This window comes from Chamaea fasciata, unplaced genomic scaffold, assembly GCF_029207755.1.
Source record: "Chamaea fasciata isolate MVZ Bird 193981 ecotype frontalis unplaced genomic scaffold, bChaFas1.0.hap1 SCAF_9, whole genome shotgun sequence".
Lineage (NCBI taxonomy): Eukaryota > Metazoa > Chordata > Aves > Passeriformes > Sylviidae > Chamaea > Chamaea fasciata.
This window is the reverse complement of record NW_027094094.1, coordinates 29,890,532-29,912,500: the sequence shown is the minus strand read 5'-3', so window position 1 is coordinate 29,912,500 and position 21,969 is coordinate 29,890,532. Positions and strand designations below refer to the sequence as shown.

The 21,969-nt window shown below is 46.0% G+C and overlaps 1 protein-coding gene and 1 long non-coding RNA gene across 2 annotated transcripts in view; both read left to right on the top strand.

The window, feature by feature from the left end:
- LOC136294162 (uncharacterized) overlaps positions 1 to 18,637 on the top strand; it is an 81,558-nt gene extending 62,921 nt beyond the window's left edge. Inside the window, exons 2-6 of the long non-coding RNA XR_010722328.1 lie at positions 2,075 to 2,280; positions 10,538 to 10,635; positions 14,020 to 14,155; positions 15,055 to 15,110; positions 17,310 to 18,637. This is a non-coding gene — a long non-coding RNA (uncharacterized lncRNA). The remainder of the gene's footprint in view (positions 1 to 2,074; positions 2,281 to 10,537; positions 10,636 to 14,019; positions 14,156 to 15,054; positions 15,111 to 17,309) is intronic.
- A 172-nt stretch (positions 18,638 to 18,809) lies between these two features.
- Positions 18,810 to 21,487, top strand: EGR2 (early growth response 2). The gene is made up of 2 exons (XM_066191685.1): positions 18,810 to 19,271; positions 19,595 to 21,487. Exons 1-2 carry the CDS (start codon positions 19,094 to 19,096, stop codon positions 20,791 to 20,793), a joined length of 1,377 nt encoding a protein of 458 aa, XP_066047782.1. The 5' UTR covers positions 18,810 to 19,093; the 3' UTR covers positions 20,794 to 21,487.
- Positions 21,488 to 21,969: the final 482 nt, after the last annotated feature.

Sequence of the window (21,969 nt, the reverse complement as noted above, 5' to 3'; positions counted from 1 at the left end):
GCAAGAAGATGAACAGCTTGGTGGCTGAGGCCTGTTTAGTATCACCATGCACATGCAGGCAGCACTCACTGTTCAGCATGGGCCACATTCAGGGGGTCAGCCTGGAGCTGCTCTGACTCAGGTGAAAATGAAGTGTGGCAGAGGTCCTTGCTGCCATGCAGCAGCATCCAGCATATGGCAGGTCCACCTTCTCCCTTGACTGAAGGAGCCTGGCCGGAGAGCACATGAATTGGAAGTACAAAGTTTATATCATGCACAAAAAACACCTGTTCAATTATGACAGCTAATTGAATGGAGATACAACTATTGAAACGCTGAACTGGGAATTCTGATTTACTTGTGTGAAGATAATTTGTGCATCAGTCCAGCACAACCGTTGGATGGATATTAATCTGTAAGCCTGGGGGCATCCCTAAGGAAGTATCAAATGGGACATTTGCAGAATCATTTATAAAATCTTGATAGTACTGGTGAGAGATGAGGAAGCATCCTTGTTGGTGAAGGCACATGACTGGGTGCCTGCTTTTTGTGCTTTTAGAAAAGAAACAAGCAAACAAACTGTGTAGGGTAGAATAAAAAATCATAGTGGCAGAAAGATTCAGCAGAAAACCTGACATTCTTCTAGTGTTCAACAGAACTCGTAACAATAAATGTTGTTCTTCTGCAGTGTGTCAGCCATCCAGGGTATTCAGATCAGCAATGGTAAGATTCATGGTCCTGCAAGAAAATTTATAGTCATGACAAAAATGGAATTAATCCAATTTCCCCCCTTTTTACGTATTTTATCTTGAACTGTATCTATGTGACAGGACTGCAATTAATAGCTCTTGAAAAACAGAAGGCTTGTTAAATTGGCCTTGCTATGGTTGCTGAGGTGCTGTGCTGCTGCTGAAAGGGATTCCCCCATTATCTGTGTTTGACACAAACTCTAATCAAGCAGGCCAATTCTTCTTTATCAAAGGTCTGTCACATGAGTGGAGATAATATTTATTCTGACTTGTACTAGCGTAAAAAATGTAGGCAGCTACACAACCCTCTGTCAGAACCGGTCATGCAGAGCATTTATTGAGGTGTTCCATTTCTGCAAAGGTGATTCCAAATATAGCCCTCTTCACCTTTCACCACTGGGGATCCAGGTCATTCTGGTTCTTTAAAACCTCTGCTTTCAAGGAGTATTTATGAAATGAAATCTCACAACAATAAGTGTCACACGGCAAGATTATATATCAATTCTGCAATTCTTTCCACAATTTATTGATGAAAAAAAAAATCCATCAGCCCTACATATCCAGTTTGCTTTGGAGGCTTGTTACCAATATATATATATATATTCTGCTTTCTGAGAGGTCTTAATATGTGGCACAATATTACCTCATTTGCTGAAAATTTTCTGAACACTTGATTTTGCTTCATATTGATAGTCGGTTTATCAGGGTCAGTAATTTTCTCTGTTTACAGAACTGCTCATAGAAAATGGATGAGGTTTAACAGGGGTGATAATGTTTCAGTCCATTTGGTTTAGCAACACTAATAAACTAACTCAAATCTAAGAACACCACCTGTAAAAGGCTTGCACAAATACTTTCATACTATTACAGTGTTCAGTGCTCAAAAAAAACATTTGTAGCTGCAATGCAGCCTCATATGTTTGCATGAGAAACCACCTGCCCCAAAGCACAATCCAAATGCTCTCTTATTTACATGTAAGAAATTTTGGATAAGAAACTAGCCCCATACAAATTACATATATATGTATGTCTGTGTGTGTGTATTTATGTATGTATAACCTATACAAATGCTAGACATATTTTTAATTCTTCATTCTTTTCCTTCTATACTTACAGCATCTCTAACCAGAGGAGGATGCTTCCTTGTCTCCAGTAACACAAAGCATTTGAGGGAAAAGATAGGAACTGAGAGGAAGGGCAATTGACAGTGCTCATGCCAAATGTTAGAATGATGCTGCAACACCCTGTCCAGGAGTGATTGCTGGAAGAATCTCAGAGAATTGAGTCAGAAGGGTCTTGTTTTCTATGCAAGTCATTTTTTGGTTGTTTAACCTTTTTCTTTTCAGCAGTACAATTTCCTGGATTATCAGGAAACTGAGAGAACACTGACCTGCGTTTTGCAGCAGACCTCTTGGTACAGCAGTGCCAGTATCTACCAGTATTGGCTGATACTTCAGACACTGAAGCCAGGAGAAGACAAGTATCCTTCCTTCCCAGAAAGAGGTGTGGGAATGTGCTGGCTGCAGAAGTTACCCTCACATCAAGGAGAAAGGTGAGGAGCTGTAAGGGTGCTGAGCCTGAATGAAAGCAGATACTGTCCTACAAGTGCCTGGAAAAGGTTTTGTAGCAGAGTCCTTATGAGCACAGCTTTGTGCCAAAGCCCTTGGCCTCCTCCTTCCTATTGTTTTGGGGCTGATGGCTGAAATGCTGGATGTCCAGGAATCAGATGATTTCCCAGTCACTATTCTGTTCCTGGAAAAGCTGCTTCTGCTAATGAGGGCCTTATGTTTCTGATTTGCTTCGCTATGCAGAAAAGCTTCTACTGGGACTGTAATTCAGAAGACAACATTTGTCTCCTTCTCCAAGAGATGATTTGAGGCAGTGAACTGATGCCAAAAGATTTGGTCCTTTATTTGCTGTTGAGAAGAAAACTTCCCTTTTTACTTTCTTTCTTCCTCTTCTAAGGCAAAAAGCTCTTTAGTATTTCTCTTGTCCCACACAGAATGATGAGGGAAGAGCTGTATTTTACAACTGAACAGAGACAGAACACTGCATTAAAAAGACTTCAGTCTGATTGTTCTTTAGGTACTGTGTGCAGAGTGTTGAAATATCATATGGAGACATCATATTTTAAATCAGTTCGTCACAACTTGGAAATTATTAGTACAGTTTTCAGTCAAAACATCCAAAAGAGATAAACAAATTGAGGTTTCTGATCAGGTAGATAATAAACTTTCCTTTTTTTCACACCCATCTTCCATGAGCTCCCAGAACTGTGTGTACTTCTAACATCATGTATCTGGATGCATAATTAACAAGCTTAGTATAATGCCATGTTTGTTTATTCATGTCTACTTCAGATTTATTAGATAAAATGTCCTGAAAGTCAGTGTTGGAAAGAGAAAGCATGGAGCTAGGTTTTTAATGAAAAATTTGTTGAGAAGTTGATGCTTTTGCAGATGTAGATCTTCAATGTAATAAACATGATTATAGACAACAAAATGGCCCTGGTGGGGTATTCTGCACCCCCTGGAACATAATTAGTCCCGTTTGCACAAAGTTCTTGCAGGCTTGTAGAGCTGCTGCCTTGTACTTGCAATGATCTGCTTGTCAGCTGCACCGTGGCAGTCTGGGGCAGCAGAAACTCCCCAGGCACTGCTACGCAGGGAGCAGCCAACACCTGCATCTTAAGTTGAGGGAGGGAACTGTTCCTGCCTTCAGTAAGGCGTGGAGCCAGCCAGACCTCTTCTTGGTTATTTACAGTACTCAGGGGTGACACCTGCATGAACTGGGGTTTGCATGGATCATCAGAGCACAGCTCTGCTTGTGCTTTCAAATTTTCATTCATTTTTGTTGCACAACGTCTTAAGCATTTTGCAAGATGTGGCAGGAAGGATGCAGAAACCATGGCCATGTTTCCTGCAGTCAGTCTGTCTTTCCTGCTGTAGTGGACTGAGGTCTCAAAGGGAAAGCCCAAGAACTTATAATGGCTGGGAAAAATTCAGTTACTCATGACTGAGTGAGAAATGCTGAGAAAGTTGTAATTCCAAGCATGGTCTGGTTCAAGAGGTTGATGTACTCTAGGCACTTCTTAACATAATTAGCAAACAACAGTGGCCAAATTCTTTCCTCTGAGTCTTCCTAATCTGAAGGAAAGAATGGAAAGAAAAATCTTGCATATGCAAAGCTCAGGGCTGTGTGTTATTCCAAAACAGTGGGGCTAAAAATACAACTTTAAGTGTTTAGAGAAAGATAACCCTTTAAAGAGTCTTTCATTTGGAGATCTGGCAAACTAGAGAAATGGAAGTCAAGGTCTCTGCTTGCACTGAGAGCTGATTTCTTGAGGTCAGTGACATTGGGGTCAGTTTTAGCTGACTGTGAGGAACTTACTTTTTAAAAATAATTCCACAGAGGCATCTCAAGATTTTGTTAAATTAATTTAATGGAACCAATTAAGTGGTTTATCTGAAAACACTGAGGTGAAGGATTTGTCTTTTTAATGTTGGACTATAGGAGTCAGGCTGGTATTTTGAAAGAAAATGTGATTTGGGGGAATTCTGTGGAAATTTCAAGAGATTATAAACAGAAGCTGACTAGCAAAAGGTATGAAATTCAATGTCTTTGTCAACTGAAATATACTTATTAAGAAATACTATAGATGTCAACAATTGAATGGGGCAGGGAATGGAAGAATAACTCCTGTTTATCCTTTAATCCTCCTTAACTTCCTTTGTATCAATCTAAGTATAAAGATGACTGATTTCTAACTGCACTCAGCAAAAAAGAGATTTTTTTTTCTTTTAACCCTTTAAATTTTAAGCCTGGTGTGGATTTTTAGAAAGGAGTGTCTTTATGGAAATTGGCTATGCCAATGGACACGAAATTTTCGAAGGATGGAATTCAAAGAAGTTAGACTTCAATGCAGCACCTTATCTAAATATTCCCCACAGGTAGCTACGTATTCAGCTGACTGCTGCTAAATTAATAGCTCTCCTGGAAACACTGTCCTTACACTTCAGAATATCAGAAAGGCTTTCTGTTTTAATTCTTTATACATAAGGAAAAGCAGAATGGGTTCCAATAGGAATAGAACAAGAAAATGGGATGCACATGTGTGAGAAGTTTAACATATGTGTAAGTGCTCAAAGTACTGCGGCCTATACTAATAATAATTACAGATTTTAAAATTTTCAATTACTTTTCCCCTCTGAATGGTTGTTGAATGGCTTTCTAGTCTTGTTTGAAAAGATTTTTTTTTTTTTAGAGTTCATACAGTATTTCAGACTGCACAAAATATACAGTTCTTAGTTGTAGAGCAGAGAACAAGTCATTATGCTGGATAACTATCTGCCTGAGTTTTCTCCCAGTTTCTCTTAGCTATTACAAACAGCTTGAAACACCTTCCTTTTTTTGCACTTATGCCTGTCTTGCAGTTGTATTTTCTATCCTATAGATCATGCTATATTAAAACAGTATGGCGGTTAAAAGTGATTGTGGCAATATATCAAAGTTATTTCAGGAGTAACTTGGGTTTTAATTTTCTATTAATAGGCAGTATTTTTAAAATAAGTTGGTTTGTTTTTTTTTTTTTTCTTTCTGGCAGTCAGTATTCATCAAAAATTGTGATGAACTGGGAAAGATTTTTGTGTATCTCCAGAAGGGTAGCTCACTGCTTTTTTATTGACTCTAGGCCTAAACTTCAGCAAGTGTGTGATCAAGTATACTGGAAAAATCCTTTGTCCATTGCTAAACCATATGAAATTACAGATCAAAAGAGTTTTCCTATCTTACAAGGACTGTGGTACCATTCATGGGCTGAAAATGACTGTCAAAGTAATAAAACAACTACTGTTGTCAGGGAAAGATTAAAAGCAGCAGCTGGATTGTACACAGTCAACTTGAAAATCTTTCTCTGGGAAGGTAGATGCTTTAGAAAATGATCTGGCTTTTCAGTTGATATGCCATGATTGGCAGCCCCATAAAATGGCTACTGACACAGGAACTTACAAAAGAAAGAGCCCTTTTTTTTCCCCTATAAAGAGCATATTCTGCTTCTTCCCTTCTCCCAAATTGGACTCTGCATTTGGAAGTGAGATGTAATGCAAGTGTCATGGCGATGATGGCTGCCAGCCTTTCCTTTGTTTTATCCAATTTACCTATACTAGGGTTTTTTTCTGAAATCATTCCAGCTGTCAGTTTTCTGCAGCTTGTGTTTTAACCTATGCTCATTTTACTGTGTTAGTTTTGTTCGAGTTCATCTGTACATTTTGCAATTCTCCTTAAATTCAGTACATTGCCACATCTGTTTTCATGTTATTTTTCCAAGATCATAATCTGCTGGAACAGTACCCAATACGTTTAATCTCCATTCAGATTCTACCATTATCCCTGGTATAGAGGAGTGATTATTTTTAATTATCTCCATACTTCTAGCCATCCTTCTCCTCAAATTAGCATGTGTGCAATCTTTGAAACTTTATTTATGCAAGGTCAGCATTAATGATTTCTTTAATTAGTTCCTTTCTTTCCATTTAATTATCTCTTTATTTCTAGCCATCCAAACGTTCTTCTTTCTATCTGTATCACAAGATTTGGCCATCTGCCTTCCACTTGGTGATTTTTCCCAGATTTTAGTTGTCTTCGGGGTTTTCTTTCCTGATACCTTTCTGATTTACATCTATTTCTTAATGCCTTCCCTCAGATATTTCTCACTACATAACATCGACTTGGAGAGTAGTTTATCTTTCTTACATCCTGACAGCACCATTGGAAATGAACTCAATGGTTTGCCAACCTTTTTCTCCCCACTTTCTGATTCCAGCACTCCTCGTCTTGTAACTTTGGGCTCCACGTTCCCCTGTGAGCATTGCTGGACCTCTCCCCACCTCTGCTTGGACACATTTTCAAATATAAGACTTGTTTGTGTTGTTTCCCCTTAGGGTTATGTGCAATGGAGATAGGAAATGGACGGCTTTGTTTCACAGTATCCCATTTTCCATGCACTGGTCTTAAAACCGTTTATGTGTTTGGCTTTTGTGGGTGTGTTGCAGAGTTGGTCACATCTCAAAGCCACCGGTGGTGGCTATGCCAGACCTGCAGCATGCCTGGTTTGTGAGCAAGTACAAGCTCCTCCTGCCCATTCACGTGCTGGGCTCAGCACACACTGCCCCAGCTTCATGTAAGGTCAGCAGTGTTCTTCCTATCTGTGATGAGGATTGAAAACTTCAGCTGAGAGCCAAAACCTACTGTCCCTTCTGATCTTTTTTCAGTGCCCTGCCTGAGAAACACAAGCTCCCACAGTAGGTGGCAGTTTCAGAAGGAATGGTGCTCAGGGGAGGTGCTGAGCAGCAGAGGTGCTGGATGCAGCCTTTGGCACAATGGCAGGCACTGATCCGCCCCCTCGGCAGTTATCCTGCTTAAAAGTCCTTTACTCAAATCTAGAAACAAACTCTCTGAGTGCCTTTAACTTCTTTTGGGGCTCAAGCTCTAACAGCAGCATCAAGCCTCACCCTCGCTGACCGTGGACCTTGAAAAAGAAAAGAACAATGTCTGATTTTTTTTTCAGATCTTTCTGAAGGAGAAATACAGATAAAAGCAAAGCTCTTTGTGACTGATTTTTTTTTTCCACTATCTACTTGAAAGGCAGTGGGTCAGAATTAAGGCATTTTTGCTGCAGAGGAAACGTGTGGGATGTTGGCTGCAAGCCAGTAGCCACTAACATCCCCGCTGCACCAGGAATACTTGAATGAAGTGGGCGTCAACCTCGGGAGAGCAGGCACTTGGTAACAGACTACCTACATCAGAGGAAAACCTCTTCATTGAGATTCAAGGAGTAAAAATATTGAATGGAGATAAACTGGTTTGGGAGATTGTTCTGAGGGACAGTGAAAATGGAAGAATTATCATCCAGTCTGGAAAATCATCCTCTAAGCTCCTGTGTTTGTCAGGTCCCATTCATCCCGCAGAGAAGAGATCCATACAGTCGCTGACTTTTCTGACACTGTGAAAGTTTTGTCTTCCAGTTCTGTTTCCTCAACATAAAGAATGATGAAATAACATCCGGAGCTTTCAGCCAGTAATCCATGCTATCCTCAGTCTTCTAGGGGTTTTTTCCAAAACCAGAATGAAAATCTGCAGTGTGTCAAATCCCTCTATAAAATATAATTTATTCAGAACCTGATTCTTCTTAGGTCCAGCTGGATATCCACTGGGAAAAATAAAAGTGATTTCTAGAGTTTCTTTGTATCACTCAATTATGAATCTGAACAATCAAATAGAATACTCTCAGTGTTATCGTTGTTATCTATCCTAGTTAAACTATCTTGCTGAGTCACCAGTGCTATCCAGTCAAAATATGAGCACATTTCCCTTGAATCAAGTCCACCATCACAACATGACATCTGTGAAACTGTTTCTCTTTCCACCTCCAGTAACGTGATAGGTAAGCAACAGGTTGGTTTTTTTTTTTTTGTCCAAAACCGCAAATCCTCTTCTGTGTAACAGAAAGGAGATTTCCTTCTTATTCGTGACATCACTCAATCATTGGAAAGTAATATATTCATTTTTTTCAAACATGGAAATGACAACGATGGAAAAAGTGAAGGAAGTGTTTTGGTTAAGTGTTGGCAATGGACAAAAGTGGCCATAAAAAGACTGAATGGCTAGAATAGAACATCCCAAATATTTTAAAAAGCTCTTCTCCTTGTAGAGAAAATAAAGAGATCCTGGATAAGTGACAAAATGACATTCGTGTAAATCTAAATGTTTACATGGTAATAACAATTTAGATTTTGGATGCAGCTGTGCATATTGGCTCAAACATCTCTGGTCCAATAACACTGAGGTTACAGAAAGCTAGGGGATCTATGACAGCTAGGTGACATGGATGAGAAATAAATGAATTTCAGCAGGATTTGGGAAAACTAGACCCATAAACTGGAACAGGTCTACCAAAGTAAGGTAATTATTGGTTTTAGTTTTACTGTGGGTAACAGCTTCGTGTTGACAATCTGCCTTTCAAATTCTGATTTTGGAAATGACCTGTACAAGGTATTTGCAGGCAGTTGATTTGCAGTGTCCTACCCCCTGGGCAGAAAGCCTTGGGGCAGGGGGAAACAGCTTTAATGCCTCAGGGCTGCATAGTTCCTGTCCCTGGCAAACTGGAAATCACCAACCAACCAACAGAGCAGGTCTGGGTGAGTTGATGGCTAATGTCTGATAGGAATCAAGCCTGAGAGATTAGCGAGAGACATGTACTTGCTAGAGCAAAACTAATTGTTGGACTCATTATGAGTTGGAAAAGTGAATTAGGGTTGCAGCTTGATAAAAGGTGTGAGGCTGAGTGACTGCAACCAGGAGAGCCTATGGACTGATGGATGTGGTGGAAGTAGCAGTTGCCAGCATAAATGTGGACATCTGTGAGAAGAGACAGAACAAAGTCTGAGATGAGGAGAAGAACCTCATCCTTAATGCCAGCAAAACAGGAAAGAGCAAAGGAATTATGGGGAAGGTTTGGATGCAATTTTGGAAGATACTTACACATTTCAGCGAGAAAAACGGTCTGAGGGGTAACGTGCTCAGGAAAACAGAAGAAGAAAATGTAACTGTAATGACTTCTTCTGTAAAGAAGTTCTTTTGTAAAAAAGAACCCTTCTTTTTCTGAGGTCCTGGGGTGGCAAGCAGCAAATAAGCAAATCCTCAAAATGAATTTGGAAAGCAACCACACTATCTGCTATGAGAGAAAAGTTTAAATTGTCTAACACAATTTTTGTAAGGAAAAGGAAAATGTGCCGGAGGGCTCAGAGTTCTTAAGACCAAGTGATGAACCTTTGAAAATAGGATTTTATAATGGAAATGCAGAGATCATTAACTATTGTAAGCACCTCTAAGAATGACACCTCTATAGTAAATTACATTCAAATTAATATAAAACTGTAAAGATTCTCTGACAGCTTTGATTATGTAAGTTGATTTTAGTAGTTAAATGTTGACTTTCTATAATGCATTCTCCAAATATTATACTGAATGCTGCATCATATATAACAATTACCATGTCACAGTGCTATTTTGTGTAAATTAAATTATTGACAGCAATATAATTTTGTATTCACTTTATTATTTTGATCCATTTTTCTGTCAAAATATACAATGACTCTTCACTAGATTTAGAAACCAGAAAAACTCTTTAGATGGTGAAGTATTATCCTCCATATATTATTTTTCCTTAGCCTGTAATGAGATTGAGGAAGGAGGGGGAAGCAACCTTTCATTCCTCCTCTGACATTGTGTGTGTTTTTAGACACATTGTCAACTTTGTGTTTCAATAATTGTGCTTATCAAAAAGTCTGTAAAGTCCATGGCAGCCCTGGTCGGACTGCCCAGGCATGTGGCAGAGGTGGTGTTTTTAGTGTGCTCCAGCACAAGCGCTGTCCTGAATCACAGCATGGAGTATGACATGGTTATGATCTAGGTTATGGTTACAGGTTGGGCTTGATCATCTCCAAGGTCTTTTCCAACCTAGTTGATTCTTTGATTCTATGATTGTTCTGCCTAGCTTTAAGGAGGTTCTGTTGTACATCTCAGGGTAAATACTTCCTGTTTCTTGATATCTCTTATGAGTTAAGGTGAAAAACATCACCTGTGTGGAGCAGCTCTTTGTTCACACCTTTTCCCATGTCCTTTTGCAGGAGGCGGGGGCGGTATGGTAGTGGTGATTGTCCATCCTTGGACGCCTGGAAAGTACTTGCAGGTTGTGGTTTTAACTACTTGTAATGCAGCACTTAAGAGTTTTCTCATTCTCCTTTCTACAGACGCACAGCCTGTTAGCTGCTCACGACCTGCATGACACTAGAATGCAGACACTGGAACACAAGCTGTGTCTTCCCATTGGATCTCAGCTCTTCTCCAGGCAGGTACCCTCACCCGCAGTATGAACAGTCCAGCTGGCTCACTTCACATAAAACCCAAAGCCTTGATCATAAAGACACGGGGAGGCACTGAGAGCAACTCTGGAACATGATTTTGGGTGCTGTCCTATAAGATTAAAGAAATAGGCTGATATGATTTTAGGGAGGACAGAGGGCTGAATCCAGCACATCACGCACCATGGGCAAGGACTCTAACTCTGGGTACAAAAATTCCCTCCATTCTGAGTTGTGGTAGAAAGGCTCAGAAAATTCTCATTTTCTCCGCTTGTCCAGACTGGGGAGATTGGGGTGCACATCTCAGTGGCTTAGGTACAACCAAACCATAGTCACATCTGCTCGATAATAAAAGTCAAAGACACACTGGCACTCCTGAGAGCCTGGGAAGCAGTTTCTGGCCCCCGGGCCAGTGAATGCAGACTTGTTTGTGGCCATACAGCTGTGGACTAACCACCTCTTCAATAAAACTGGCCTAGGTCTGTGCCTTTTATGCCCAGTGAGCCTTAAACTGAAGATTATTTTTCAGATGCTCTTTGCAGTTTTTATTCAGTTTTTCTTCAGAGGTAACAGGGGAGGGTACTCTGAGTTCATCATTTTTAGCAGTACTCTCTGAATATGCCAAAGCTTATTTGACTGTTGTCCTTGGGTTGGGAACACATAAATAAAATATATTTCCTCTCTACGGCTGCACAAAATTACAAAAACTCACCTGATACTGATGAAATGTACTTAACTATTGCACATGCACTTAATTCGGTATGAAATGTTACTACACTGTTATGTCTGCATGCACCAAATTCCCTTGTGCTCAGTTTTAAGGGACAGAAGCCCAGAGACACTTGGCAATCTCTCCTAGGAATTGCTTCTAATGTTGAAAGTAGATGTTGCTTCGTAGCCTGGGTCATTCATCTTTCCCTTTGCTTAGGCTGTTTGTTGCTGATCTACACTGCACATTCAAGATCTGCAGTGTGGTGGCAGTAGTAGTAGTGTGAAGAATCTGTTTGCTTGAAGACTGATCTGTTTTTATATTAGTCTGATAGAAAAGTGTTAGAGTTCTGTCACCCTTGCCTAAGATACTGGTATTGACTTATATTCTGTAGGCAAACTGAGCTTATTAACAATTATTGCAGACACAACTGTTGAAGTACCATGTCAGAATGACCATTTCTGTTAGCTGGAACATTTATAAAATGCCAGAAAATCATCAACGGGTAGAAGAATTACTTCCTTCTAGTTTCTTGTCTAACATTAATAGCCATCTCTCCTTTGAATGTTTAACTTGTAAGGAAAGGTCTTTTCTTTGCACCTTTCTGCATGTAATTTCATGTCTCTTCCCCTGTGTGAAGGTGTTTCACACATAAACACATTACAGGAGTAGAGTTTCAATAGACCCAGCTTCACTTGGGAGTAGACAAATAGACTTGGGTCTTCCTATGGCACAGGCACACAACACTAAGCCATGGTGCTGAATTTCTTATTTGGCCTAATTTCTTGTTTGATCTGCCAGTGTGGGAGTTAATTGTATAAACACAGATATGAGAGATACGTTCTGTGCTGTCCTGTTTGGGTAGATCTGTTTCTTGCTGGCTTTGTTAATGTGTTGCTTACAGCAGTTTAAATGGCAGGGGTGATGAGCAACAGTTGGTGATGAGAAGGAGTTTATGTGAGAAGACACGAAGAATTCATACTGCTCGAGAGGAAATTGTTCTTCCCAACATATTTCTGTGCTAGCCCATATAAGTGGGACTCTATAACTGTACCCTGTGACTACACCAGGAGATGCAACAACATTGAGTTCAGGTGTTAAACAAATATATAACCAGGTTCATCTAATTTTGGCATCTGAGATTTTAGGTGGCAGTCATTCCCCTTGATGTCTGAGAGACCAGACATTGTGGTGATGAGCTAGGTCTTTGTTAGCACCTCGGGTTACTACCCTGGAGAGAGGAACTATGCACAAAAGGAGGATTTAAAGCTAAAACAGAGCAAACAAGAAGTAACACCTGATTAAGTTATCCTGAGAGTTGGGAAAAATGAACCTGCTGGGCAGGTATTCCCTAATGATGCTGTTTTGACTTTACTAGCTTGTCTTCTCAATGTATCCTCTATTTATTCAAAGAAAATCATCTGCTCCTTTCAGTTATTTCAAAGTAAAGTCACAAGAATAGCTTGTTCCCACTCTATTCCAAATATAGATGTTGGCAGCAATTGCTTAGACAAGGGGAAAGAAAAAGGAACTACCAAGGAAGAGGAAAGACAGGAGGAGGAAGAGGGAAAAGAGAGCTGAAAAGGTTAGACAATGGAGTAGAGAGAGAGACATGAATGAGAAGGGAGGTGAAAGAACAAGGACAATACATCACAGCAGAGAAAACAAATCAAAGATAGCAACAAAGCCCTGAGAAACAGGTGGAAGCAGCCCAAATATAGGATGAAAAGGACCATGCCTGCCCTCAGGAGAACCTCATGTTTTAGCTTTGAAAAGTAACCAAACTGTAAATAAAATCATGTCAAATTTTTTTGTTCACTCAGATTGTAGGGGCTACATGATCAGAAAACTCAAGCTAACATATACCACTTAAAAATCTGGCCCTTGAAATTTTAAAGCACACATGTTGCTTATTTTAATCTCTTGGAGGGTATGTGGGGGGGTGGGGGGGGTGGGTGTTTGTTTATTTATTTAATTCTCTGCTGCAATAAAATTGGCTGTCAGTTCCTGACAGAAAGTCATCCATTGGGTAATGGATGAAAATGAATCTGAATCCCCTTGTCCCAAAGAATTCACAGCCAGGATGTTCTTCTGGTGAAACTGGAGCATGTAGATAGAGCCTCAGGAGCAGAAAATAAATGCTGATAAAAAATAAGGAAAAGCCAGAACCACACAGATTGACTTACTCAGAGCAAAGAGCTGAGGGTTTTCAAGGCTGAAGGCAGATTTCTTTAAGACCAAAACACAGCAAAATGAGACATAAATGGAAATGAGTTCTGAGAAGTGGCACACAGAGCAAATGCTAACAAGTGCTTGGCAATTTAGAAGTCCTGTAAGTGGCTCCAGCACCCCGGGAGGGATGGGAAGTTTCTGGGAAACAGCCCACAGAGCTCTTCTCTATCTCTTCTCAAGAGAAGACTCCTTGGAAAATAGTGTTAGAGGTTTACTTTGCCTCCTGGTTTGCTGGAGAGAGGTGTTATACCCGACTTCACTTGTTACCTGAGAATAAAAAGCTATGCCCAGTTCTGAAGGCACTGTTTGCCATAAATTGAATATATCCAGAAACCCTTCTGACTTTCTAGGTTTTCTGACCACCCAAACACTAGGTAATGGGACTAAGAGAACTGAAAATGTGACTCCTCCTATACTTCTTTCATTTCAGTCCTTCAAGGAAGAAGGCCACTTGTGTCATGAAGGCATGTGCTCGATCAGTCTCTCTCTGGACGGAAGGCCCAGCCATGGGACAAGGCAGTATTTACACAAAACACAGGAGGCACCTTAGAGCGGGAAATACAAGGGTAAGTGAAACTAGTTTCAGAAGAAAGGACTGGAAGGTAAAGCTTTCAGGCAGACTATCATCATTCAGAAATAAAGTTGTCAGTATTTTGAGTCGTGTCTCATGAAAGACATGTGTACCTCAGGAATTTTCACAGCTGAGAAGCAGCTTTTTTTTTTCTTTGTTCCCCCAGCAAAGCAGCATGCAGAGCTGATATTTTAGCCTTTCAGCAGGGATGCCCCTGTGTGGCTTGCTCTCAACACACTTCACTGCAGTACGTGATGCCCCATCGACACTGTTGGGGTTGTGAGGGCTCACGGGCTGTGGCCCGGATCTCTGACTCAACAGGATCTCTATAGGCAGCACGACTGTGATGAAAACCTTTAGGAGTGCTGTTCTTCGGTGAAACACCAGCAGAACTCAGCCCAGCGCAGCGCTCTTTGCTCAGCTGCCGTGTCCTCGCTGGCTCCCGGGAGCGCCTTTCCCCAGGAGAGGGCAGTGGAGCCCGCACACGCTCCCCGCTCCCCTCCCGACAGCCGGCGGGAGCATCCCATTCCCTCGGGTGTTCTCTGGGAGCTGGTGGGGTGAGTGGAAGTAGGACTACGGATTTTATAGATATGCTAGAAAACGTGGACAGGAACATCCAGGAAATGTTCTACGTGTTTAATAACGAGAATAAGTTTTGAGCAAACAAGTTTGTTGTTGCTTTTATTTGACTGGAAGTTTTCTCTGTCACACGCACTTGATCACAACCACACAAACTAAGAGTAGTAGTTTTTTTGATTCCACATGGGTTTATTTAATTCCTATAGCCCGAATTAGAAAAAGTTATTGACATTTAAATAGCCCTTCAGGATGCTGTTACTGCTATCCTAAGCCAAGTTCTCACAATAAAGTTATTTACTTATTTCAAATTTACAGGCATTCATCCTAAGACAACAAGCAGCCTCGGCTGGAAACCACAGAGTGGTTTCAAGGTACTGTAATTAAGGGCAGACTGGGATGCCTTCTCTGCTCCTCAACCATCCCCTTCCCCTAGCATGCCAGCAGTCGGCCAGATGTTTTCTGTAGGTTCATGTTTACAGCAGGTTTCCCTGGCTGGATTCCAGGCTTTGGTGACTGGCCAGTGCAGACTAAGAGCCTATATCAGGCCTTTGAGGGGCAGGCAGGGCAGACTGAAGGGAAGTGACTTTTGCCAGCAGCCTGAGAATCCAGCAGGCACCCTTGGCCTAAACAGAAGGTGAAATAGTAAACAAGCATTTCTTCCTGTGAAGACGTGACAAATCTTTCTACCCCCAGTGAAAAGGGGCAAATTTAGAAAACTCTGAAATCCAGAGCTTTGGAGGGAAGATTTTTCTCTTTTACATGAAACATTGAAAACCCACCAACCCCAACACGAATCTAGCCCAGACTTAGGACAGACATTCTTTGCTGTTGTCAGGGTCATTCATCTCCAATATGTAAACAACTCCCTGTTCCCAGATGAGTTCCTACTCCCTAGGGCACCTGCTGAGCCGGGGCCACCTTAGTCCTCCTGAAAGCAGTGGGAGGCAGAGTGGAAGTGGCAGGGTGTGTTTCCCATGCAGGCCTAGTGACATCGCTGCTGCTGTTAGCCCAGGAGGTCGGGTGAGTTTTGCTGCAAAAGCACAGTGACCCCCTGGAGGGATGACTCAAATATGTGATGCTGAGCTGGTTGAATGTGTTGCCAGCTCTTCAGATGATAGGCTGCCTTTTCTTCCTCAGCCACTCTCAGCTCAGGTATGGAGGAAAAGATGATTTTATTTCTACAACTCCTGTCTCAGGTTCTTGTGGTAGAGAATGACTGCAGGAAAATATACCCCCAGTGGAATGTCAGCTAGCAACTTGTTAAAAGAGCAAATACAGTAAATCCAAAGGGACCCAGTTTCAAAGAAGTTGGGAACAGGAGAGAAGTTCCGCCTTTCAGCTCAGAACCCTCCTCAATCACTGCTATATCCAGTAAGAGGTCATGTGTATTCGAGGCTCTTGGTGTGATTGGGGATTTGGCAATTTGCACCAACAATCTGTCTGTCATATGAAACCACGTGCTTTATAGGAACCACAGTAGGATATTTCTGCATGTAAAGGCCACTGATGTCAGTGTGAGCTGGACAGCCCAACCCTCAGAGTCTGCTGTAATCAGCCGAATGGGGATCAAAGGCACAAAGCACATGCAAAGCAATAGAGCAAGGATATCTGAAAAGGGCCCAGAAACATTTGAGTTTCATCTGTCAACAGCTTCCTGAAACTGAGCGTTAAGTATGCTTCCATCTTTCCCCATTCCAGATCCTGCTGCCATTGAGACAAAGCCCCCACTGAATGATGTCAAGTGATTTGATTGTCCCTGGAAAGGCTGGAAATAAGGCACAATTTATTCCATTCTTAAGAAGCCTTTTAAAATGAACCAAGTCAACTACAGTAGTATTCCACTGGTGAAGTTAAATTTTATTTGTGTCAGTCTTTCATTGAATCCTTTTCCATAGTGGAAGAAACATTAAATTAGTCAAGTTAGTTCAAAGCTAGAGTTGATTCATAGGGGGATTAAGGTGGGGTGTGAAACCTTAGTTCTCCTTTCTTCTGTGTGCATTGCAATATAGTGTCATCAGTGGGCATATGGTATTTTGAATTAATACAAGATGATGTAGAATATCCGTAACCCCTAAATCTGAGATATCTGCAATGTTTTGCATAAGGAGGATAGTGCACTTAGAGTTACCATTTCTCAAATTCATGTAAAGTAACTCACCACACTGCACAACAGATTCCAATATTTTGTTCTTTCATAGTAGTGATTAGACCAATTATAGCTCAGCTGTAATGGAAAGGTACAATACAATTGCTCCTACTTCTCAGTCAAACTTCCCAGAACCTGTCTCTCTGTCACACTTTTAAATTTAACCTTTAAATTGAGATGGTTTTTTAAATGAAAATATCTAGAATCCCACTGAAAGCTTGCTTTCAACTAAATCTCATATGTCAAACTGTATTGGCTGTACGTTAAGTGCTAGAAAGGACTGGTAACAAAAATCTACATTAAAAAACACTGTTATATATTTACTAATCACTGTGCATACTTCCCTGATCTCCCATCAAGGCAAATATCTAGGTTTATGCCTACTATTCCTTAGCAAATGCCCCTAAAACCTTTACTTTTCCAGGGACACTGCTGTCTAGTCTGGACTCCGTGCTGCCTGGACAAGTAATGAACCTGGAGCATCACCAAAGGCAGTGATCTGGATGAACTGAAAGAGCCTTTCTCAGCTGGGGTGTGAGGTGTGGCATGGATAAAGAGGGTCCTGAGAGACACTGTGACAGTGCTTGGGAGCCAAGGCAGAGGTAAGTCCATGCACCATAGGGATGCCCGAGCATACCCCTCTTCCATGGCACAGGCTGTAATGAATTAGACCTGTAAATATTGGTATCTGCATTTTAAAATGAAAGTGAAGGGTTTTTAGCCTTCCTGTGTATTCTCTGGCTTGTTGCTTTGGAACAGGAATGCACTGTCATAATATCTCTCATATGTTGCCATATCTTGCTGCTGCTTGGGTTGTCAATGGGTTGTTTTTTCACTGCAGACTATTGAAAAGGGGCCTCACACGCTACAGACCATATGTGAGAGTTGCTTTCCTAAATGCAGTAATAAACAGCCATGAGATGAAATATCCCCAAGTAATGAGATTAGTGACATGGGATACAGCTTTCAAAAATAATTATGTCTGACACCCTCATCAGCAAGAAGATGTAGGGGCTGCAAGCTCTAAGCTTGGGAACAGCGTATGAAAGATTGGCTTCTCCTGGGAAGGAAGGCACAAGGGAGGCTATTTTTAGTACTTTGGAGAAAAAAAAAAAAAGCCAGAATTTAAGCACTCTTTGGTTTGATACCCTCGTTATGGAGGAGATCACGGGGAAATAAAGCAAAAGCGGGAGTGGAAATGTTACTGGGGATGGCAGCTGGGATCCAGAGGTTGAAACGAGCAAAGCGGGAGCGGTAGGGTCAGAAGGGAACGAGGTGGGGCGGCGCGGGGGCACTCCTATGCCCCCGCCACCCCTCCCCGTCCCGTCCTCGCTTGTGCCCGTCGATACAATAACAAGCCAGCGACGGCGGAGCAGGCGGTTCCGTTTTCGCGACGGTATATATAGATCAGACACTTTCCAAAACAAGCAGCGCCGCCGAGTCGCTCTGTTCGGCGGCTCTTTCCACCCGTAATTCAGAAAAAAAAAATAATTCTTTTTTAAAATTACTTTTTTTTCTTTGAGAAAGGAGAAGCTCTATTCCGTGAATGCGGCTGTTTCCCGACCCGCCGCCGCTTTGCGGTTACAGGCTGCTGAGAAAGTGAGCGGGGTCTGGCGGGGCGGCCCCGGGACCTCCTCTGCTTTTCCGAGCCTTTTAAAAATTTTTCCGGAACGAGCCCTAAAAGGGCAGGCGGGGCGGGGCCGGATCCTCGCCTTTTTAGGACAAGGGCCCCGCCACCGGAATACCCCTCTGGGCGGCGCGGCGGGCGGCGGCGGGGGCCGCGCGGGGCCGGGGCGGGTCGGGGCCGCCCCCGCGGGGCGCGGAGGGTGTGCGGAGAGGGGGGGTCGGGGCGGGCAAGGGCCGGCGGGTCCCGCACGCGGGCGCCCACGTGACCGCCGGGCGCCGTTCCTCAGTCCTTATATGGGCAGTGACGTCCCGGGCATTCAGGGGGCCCCCATAAATAGTTACCGCCAGACTTGTCCTCCAGCGCGAGCTGCGGCGGGAGCGCGGCGCTCCCGGGGCACCGCGGGCACCGCACCGCCGCGACGGGGCGGCCGCCCGCCCGCACATGCCGCGCCGGCTCCCCGCGGTCCCCCCGCGCTGGTAGTGGGAGGCAGGGGGAAGCGCCCCCTCCTCTCCCTCCCCTCCCCGCCCCGAGTGCCCACCGCCGGCCGGGAGCCCCGCTCCCCCGGCCGCCCCGCTGCCCCCATGATGACCGCCAAGGCGGTAGACAAGATCCCGGTGACCCTCGGTGGGTTCGTGCACCAGCTCCCCGAGGGCATTTACCCCGCGGATGACATCTCCGCCGCTCTGCCAACTTCGGTCGCGATCTTCCCCAATGCCGACCTGGCAGGGCCGTTCGACCAGATGAGCGGTGTGGCAGGAGGTAAGCGGAGCTCTCGCAGGTGCGGGCCGGACCGTCCGCGGGGAGCGGCGGGCGGGGAATCGGACTGGGACGGGGCGCCGGGACCCTCTCCGGGGCTCTCCCGTCGCCCGGCCGGGGCCCCCGCCGCCCCTTCGCGGCAGCCCTACCTCCGCGCCCAGCTCGGGGGGGAAAGTTGCAGTCGGCGCGGAGCCCCCTTGCATCCGGAGCGCAACATGTGCGCGCCGCAGCCCCGCGCTGGGCCGGGGCGGGCGGTGGCTGGGACCCGGTGCCGGTCGTCCGGCGGGTGGCGGCGCGGAGGGCTGACCTGCTCCTTGCCCCCGCAGACGGCATGATCAACGTGGACATGGGCGACAAGCGGGCCCTGGACCTGCCCTACGGTGGCGGCTTCGCGCCCAACGCCCCGGCTTCCCGCAATCAGACCTTCACCTACATGGGCAAATTCTCCATCGACCCGCAGTACCCCGGCGCCGGTTGCTACCCCGAGGGCATCATCAACATCGTGAGCGCGGGGATCCTGCAGGGGGTCAGCACGCCCTCCTCCGCCGCCTCCTCCGCCGCCTCCTCCGCCGCCTCCTCGGCCACCGCCGCCTCCGCCACCTCCCCCAACCCGCTGGCCGGGGCCCTCGGCTGCACCATGGCACAGGGCCAGCCGGCCGACCTGGAGCATCTCTACTCGCCGCCGCCGCCGCCTTACTCGGGCTGCGGTGACCTGTACCCGCAAGACTCCTCCTCGGCTTTCCTGCCCGCCGCCGGCGGCGGGGCACTGCCTTTTCCCCCGCCGCCCTCCTACCCATCACCGAAGGCGGCGGCGGCCGACGGCGGGCTCTTCACCATGATCCCCGAGTACGGCGGCTTCTTCCCGCCGCCTCAGTGCCAGCGGGAGCTCCACGCCGGCCCCGACCGCAAGCCCTTCCCCTGCCCCCTCGACTCGCTCCGCGTCCCGCCGCCCCTCACGCCGCTTTCCACCATCCGCAACTTCACCATGGGGGCGCCCCCGGCGGGCGCCGCCCCCGGCAGCGCTCCCGGCAGCGGCGGGGGCGAGGGTGCGGGCGCCCGGTTGCCCGCCGGCGCCTACAGCCCGCACCACCTGCCGCTGCGGCCCATTCTACGGCCCCGCAAGTACCCCAATCGGCCCAGCAAGACGCCGGTCCACGAGCGGCCTTACCCGTGCCCCGCCGAGGGCTGCGACCGCCGCTTCTCCCGCTCCGACGAGCTCACCCGGCACATCCGCATCCACACGGGCCACAAGCCCTTCCAGTGCCGTATCTGCATGCGGAATTTCAGCCGCAGCGACCACCTCACCACCCACATTCGCACGCACACCGGCGAGAAACCCTTCGCCTGCGACTTCTGCGGCAGGAAGTTCGCCCGCTCCGACGAGAGGAAGCGGCACACTAAGATTCACCTGCGCCAGAAGGAACGGAAAGGAGCCGCCGCCGCCGCCGGCGGGTGCCCGCAACCCGGCGGCGGGAGCGGCACCGCCGCCCTGGCCCCCTGCGCTGCGCGGACGCGGACGCCCTGACGGCGCGGGACGCGCAGGACCCAGCGCGGAGCCGCCGCCGAGCGCGGCAGGCGCGGAGCGGAGCGGGGCCCGGCGGGGAGCGACGAGCACCTGGCGGCGCCGCGGGGCTCCCCCGGGCCGGGGCGGGCTGGAGCGGGCCGGAGCGGCGGGTGTACATAGGGGCTGCGGCGGGAGGATGGATGCATGCAGTGCCGTCGTGGTGAGGTGTCCTTGGTGCCTTGTGTGGTGTAGAGCCCGGTCCCCTGTCTGCATGTGGGGGGTGCCTTACCGATCCGCTCCGACGACAGCGGCGACACCGAGACCGGAAAGTTTTTCCCTCCCTGGTTTTAGTATGGCTGTACATTTCTGCCTATTAATATTGGGATTTTTTTTTTTTTTTTAGAGACTATATTTTTGTACGCACTGGTTTGGGGTTTTGTTTTTGTTTTTCTTTTTGGTGACATAAAAGTGTTCCGTTTGTAGTAGGACTTGGGACAGGATGTAAATACTCGGGCTGGGACCGGCGCCCGTGGTCGGCCGGGACCCAGTGCGCCGCAGGTAACACCAATAATGCACAACCACTAACGGGGGCTGGAAGGAGAGAGGGGGGGTATCTTTCTGGCCACTCTGTAAATAAACTTTTCAACAATAGGCTAGGTGCTTACAAAGTTTATAAAAGACGACAAATAAATCTCCTAATTATGCTAAATTGACATCTTTATTTCTGTAGGCTCCCTGGCCTGACCCAGGGAGGGGATGCTCCCCGCTCGTCCCCGACCCGCGCCGGGTCCCGGCGGCGGAGGGCTGCGGGGCAGCCCGGCCCGGCTCCGCTGGGCGCACCGCACCACCCCGCAAAGCCTCGGCGTGGAAAACCTGCGGCCTCGGCCCCAGCGTACTAACACTCTCTTTTGGGTGCGGGAATTTCCCTCGGAGTCGAGAGACGGGATAATATTAACCAGAGAGCTGGGTGGTGGTTTTTTTTTTTTTTTGACTCATACTGTTTTGTTCCGCGGTTACGATCCGCCCCAGGCAACCTCCGCGAGTGGGCTCCGGAACAGTGAGTACCGCCGCCCCGACGGCCGCCGCTCGGGGGAAGCGGCTCCTGGCGGCGCGGGGCTGCGCGGGCGGCGCCGCGCCCGCGCCCGGGGGCTCCGCAGCGGCCCGGGGCGGCGGCACTCACCCCCGCGGCACAGCCGA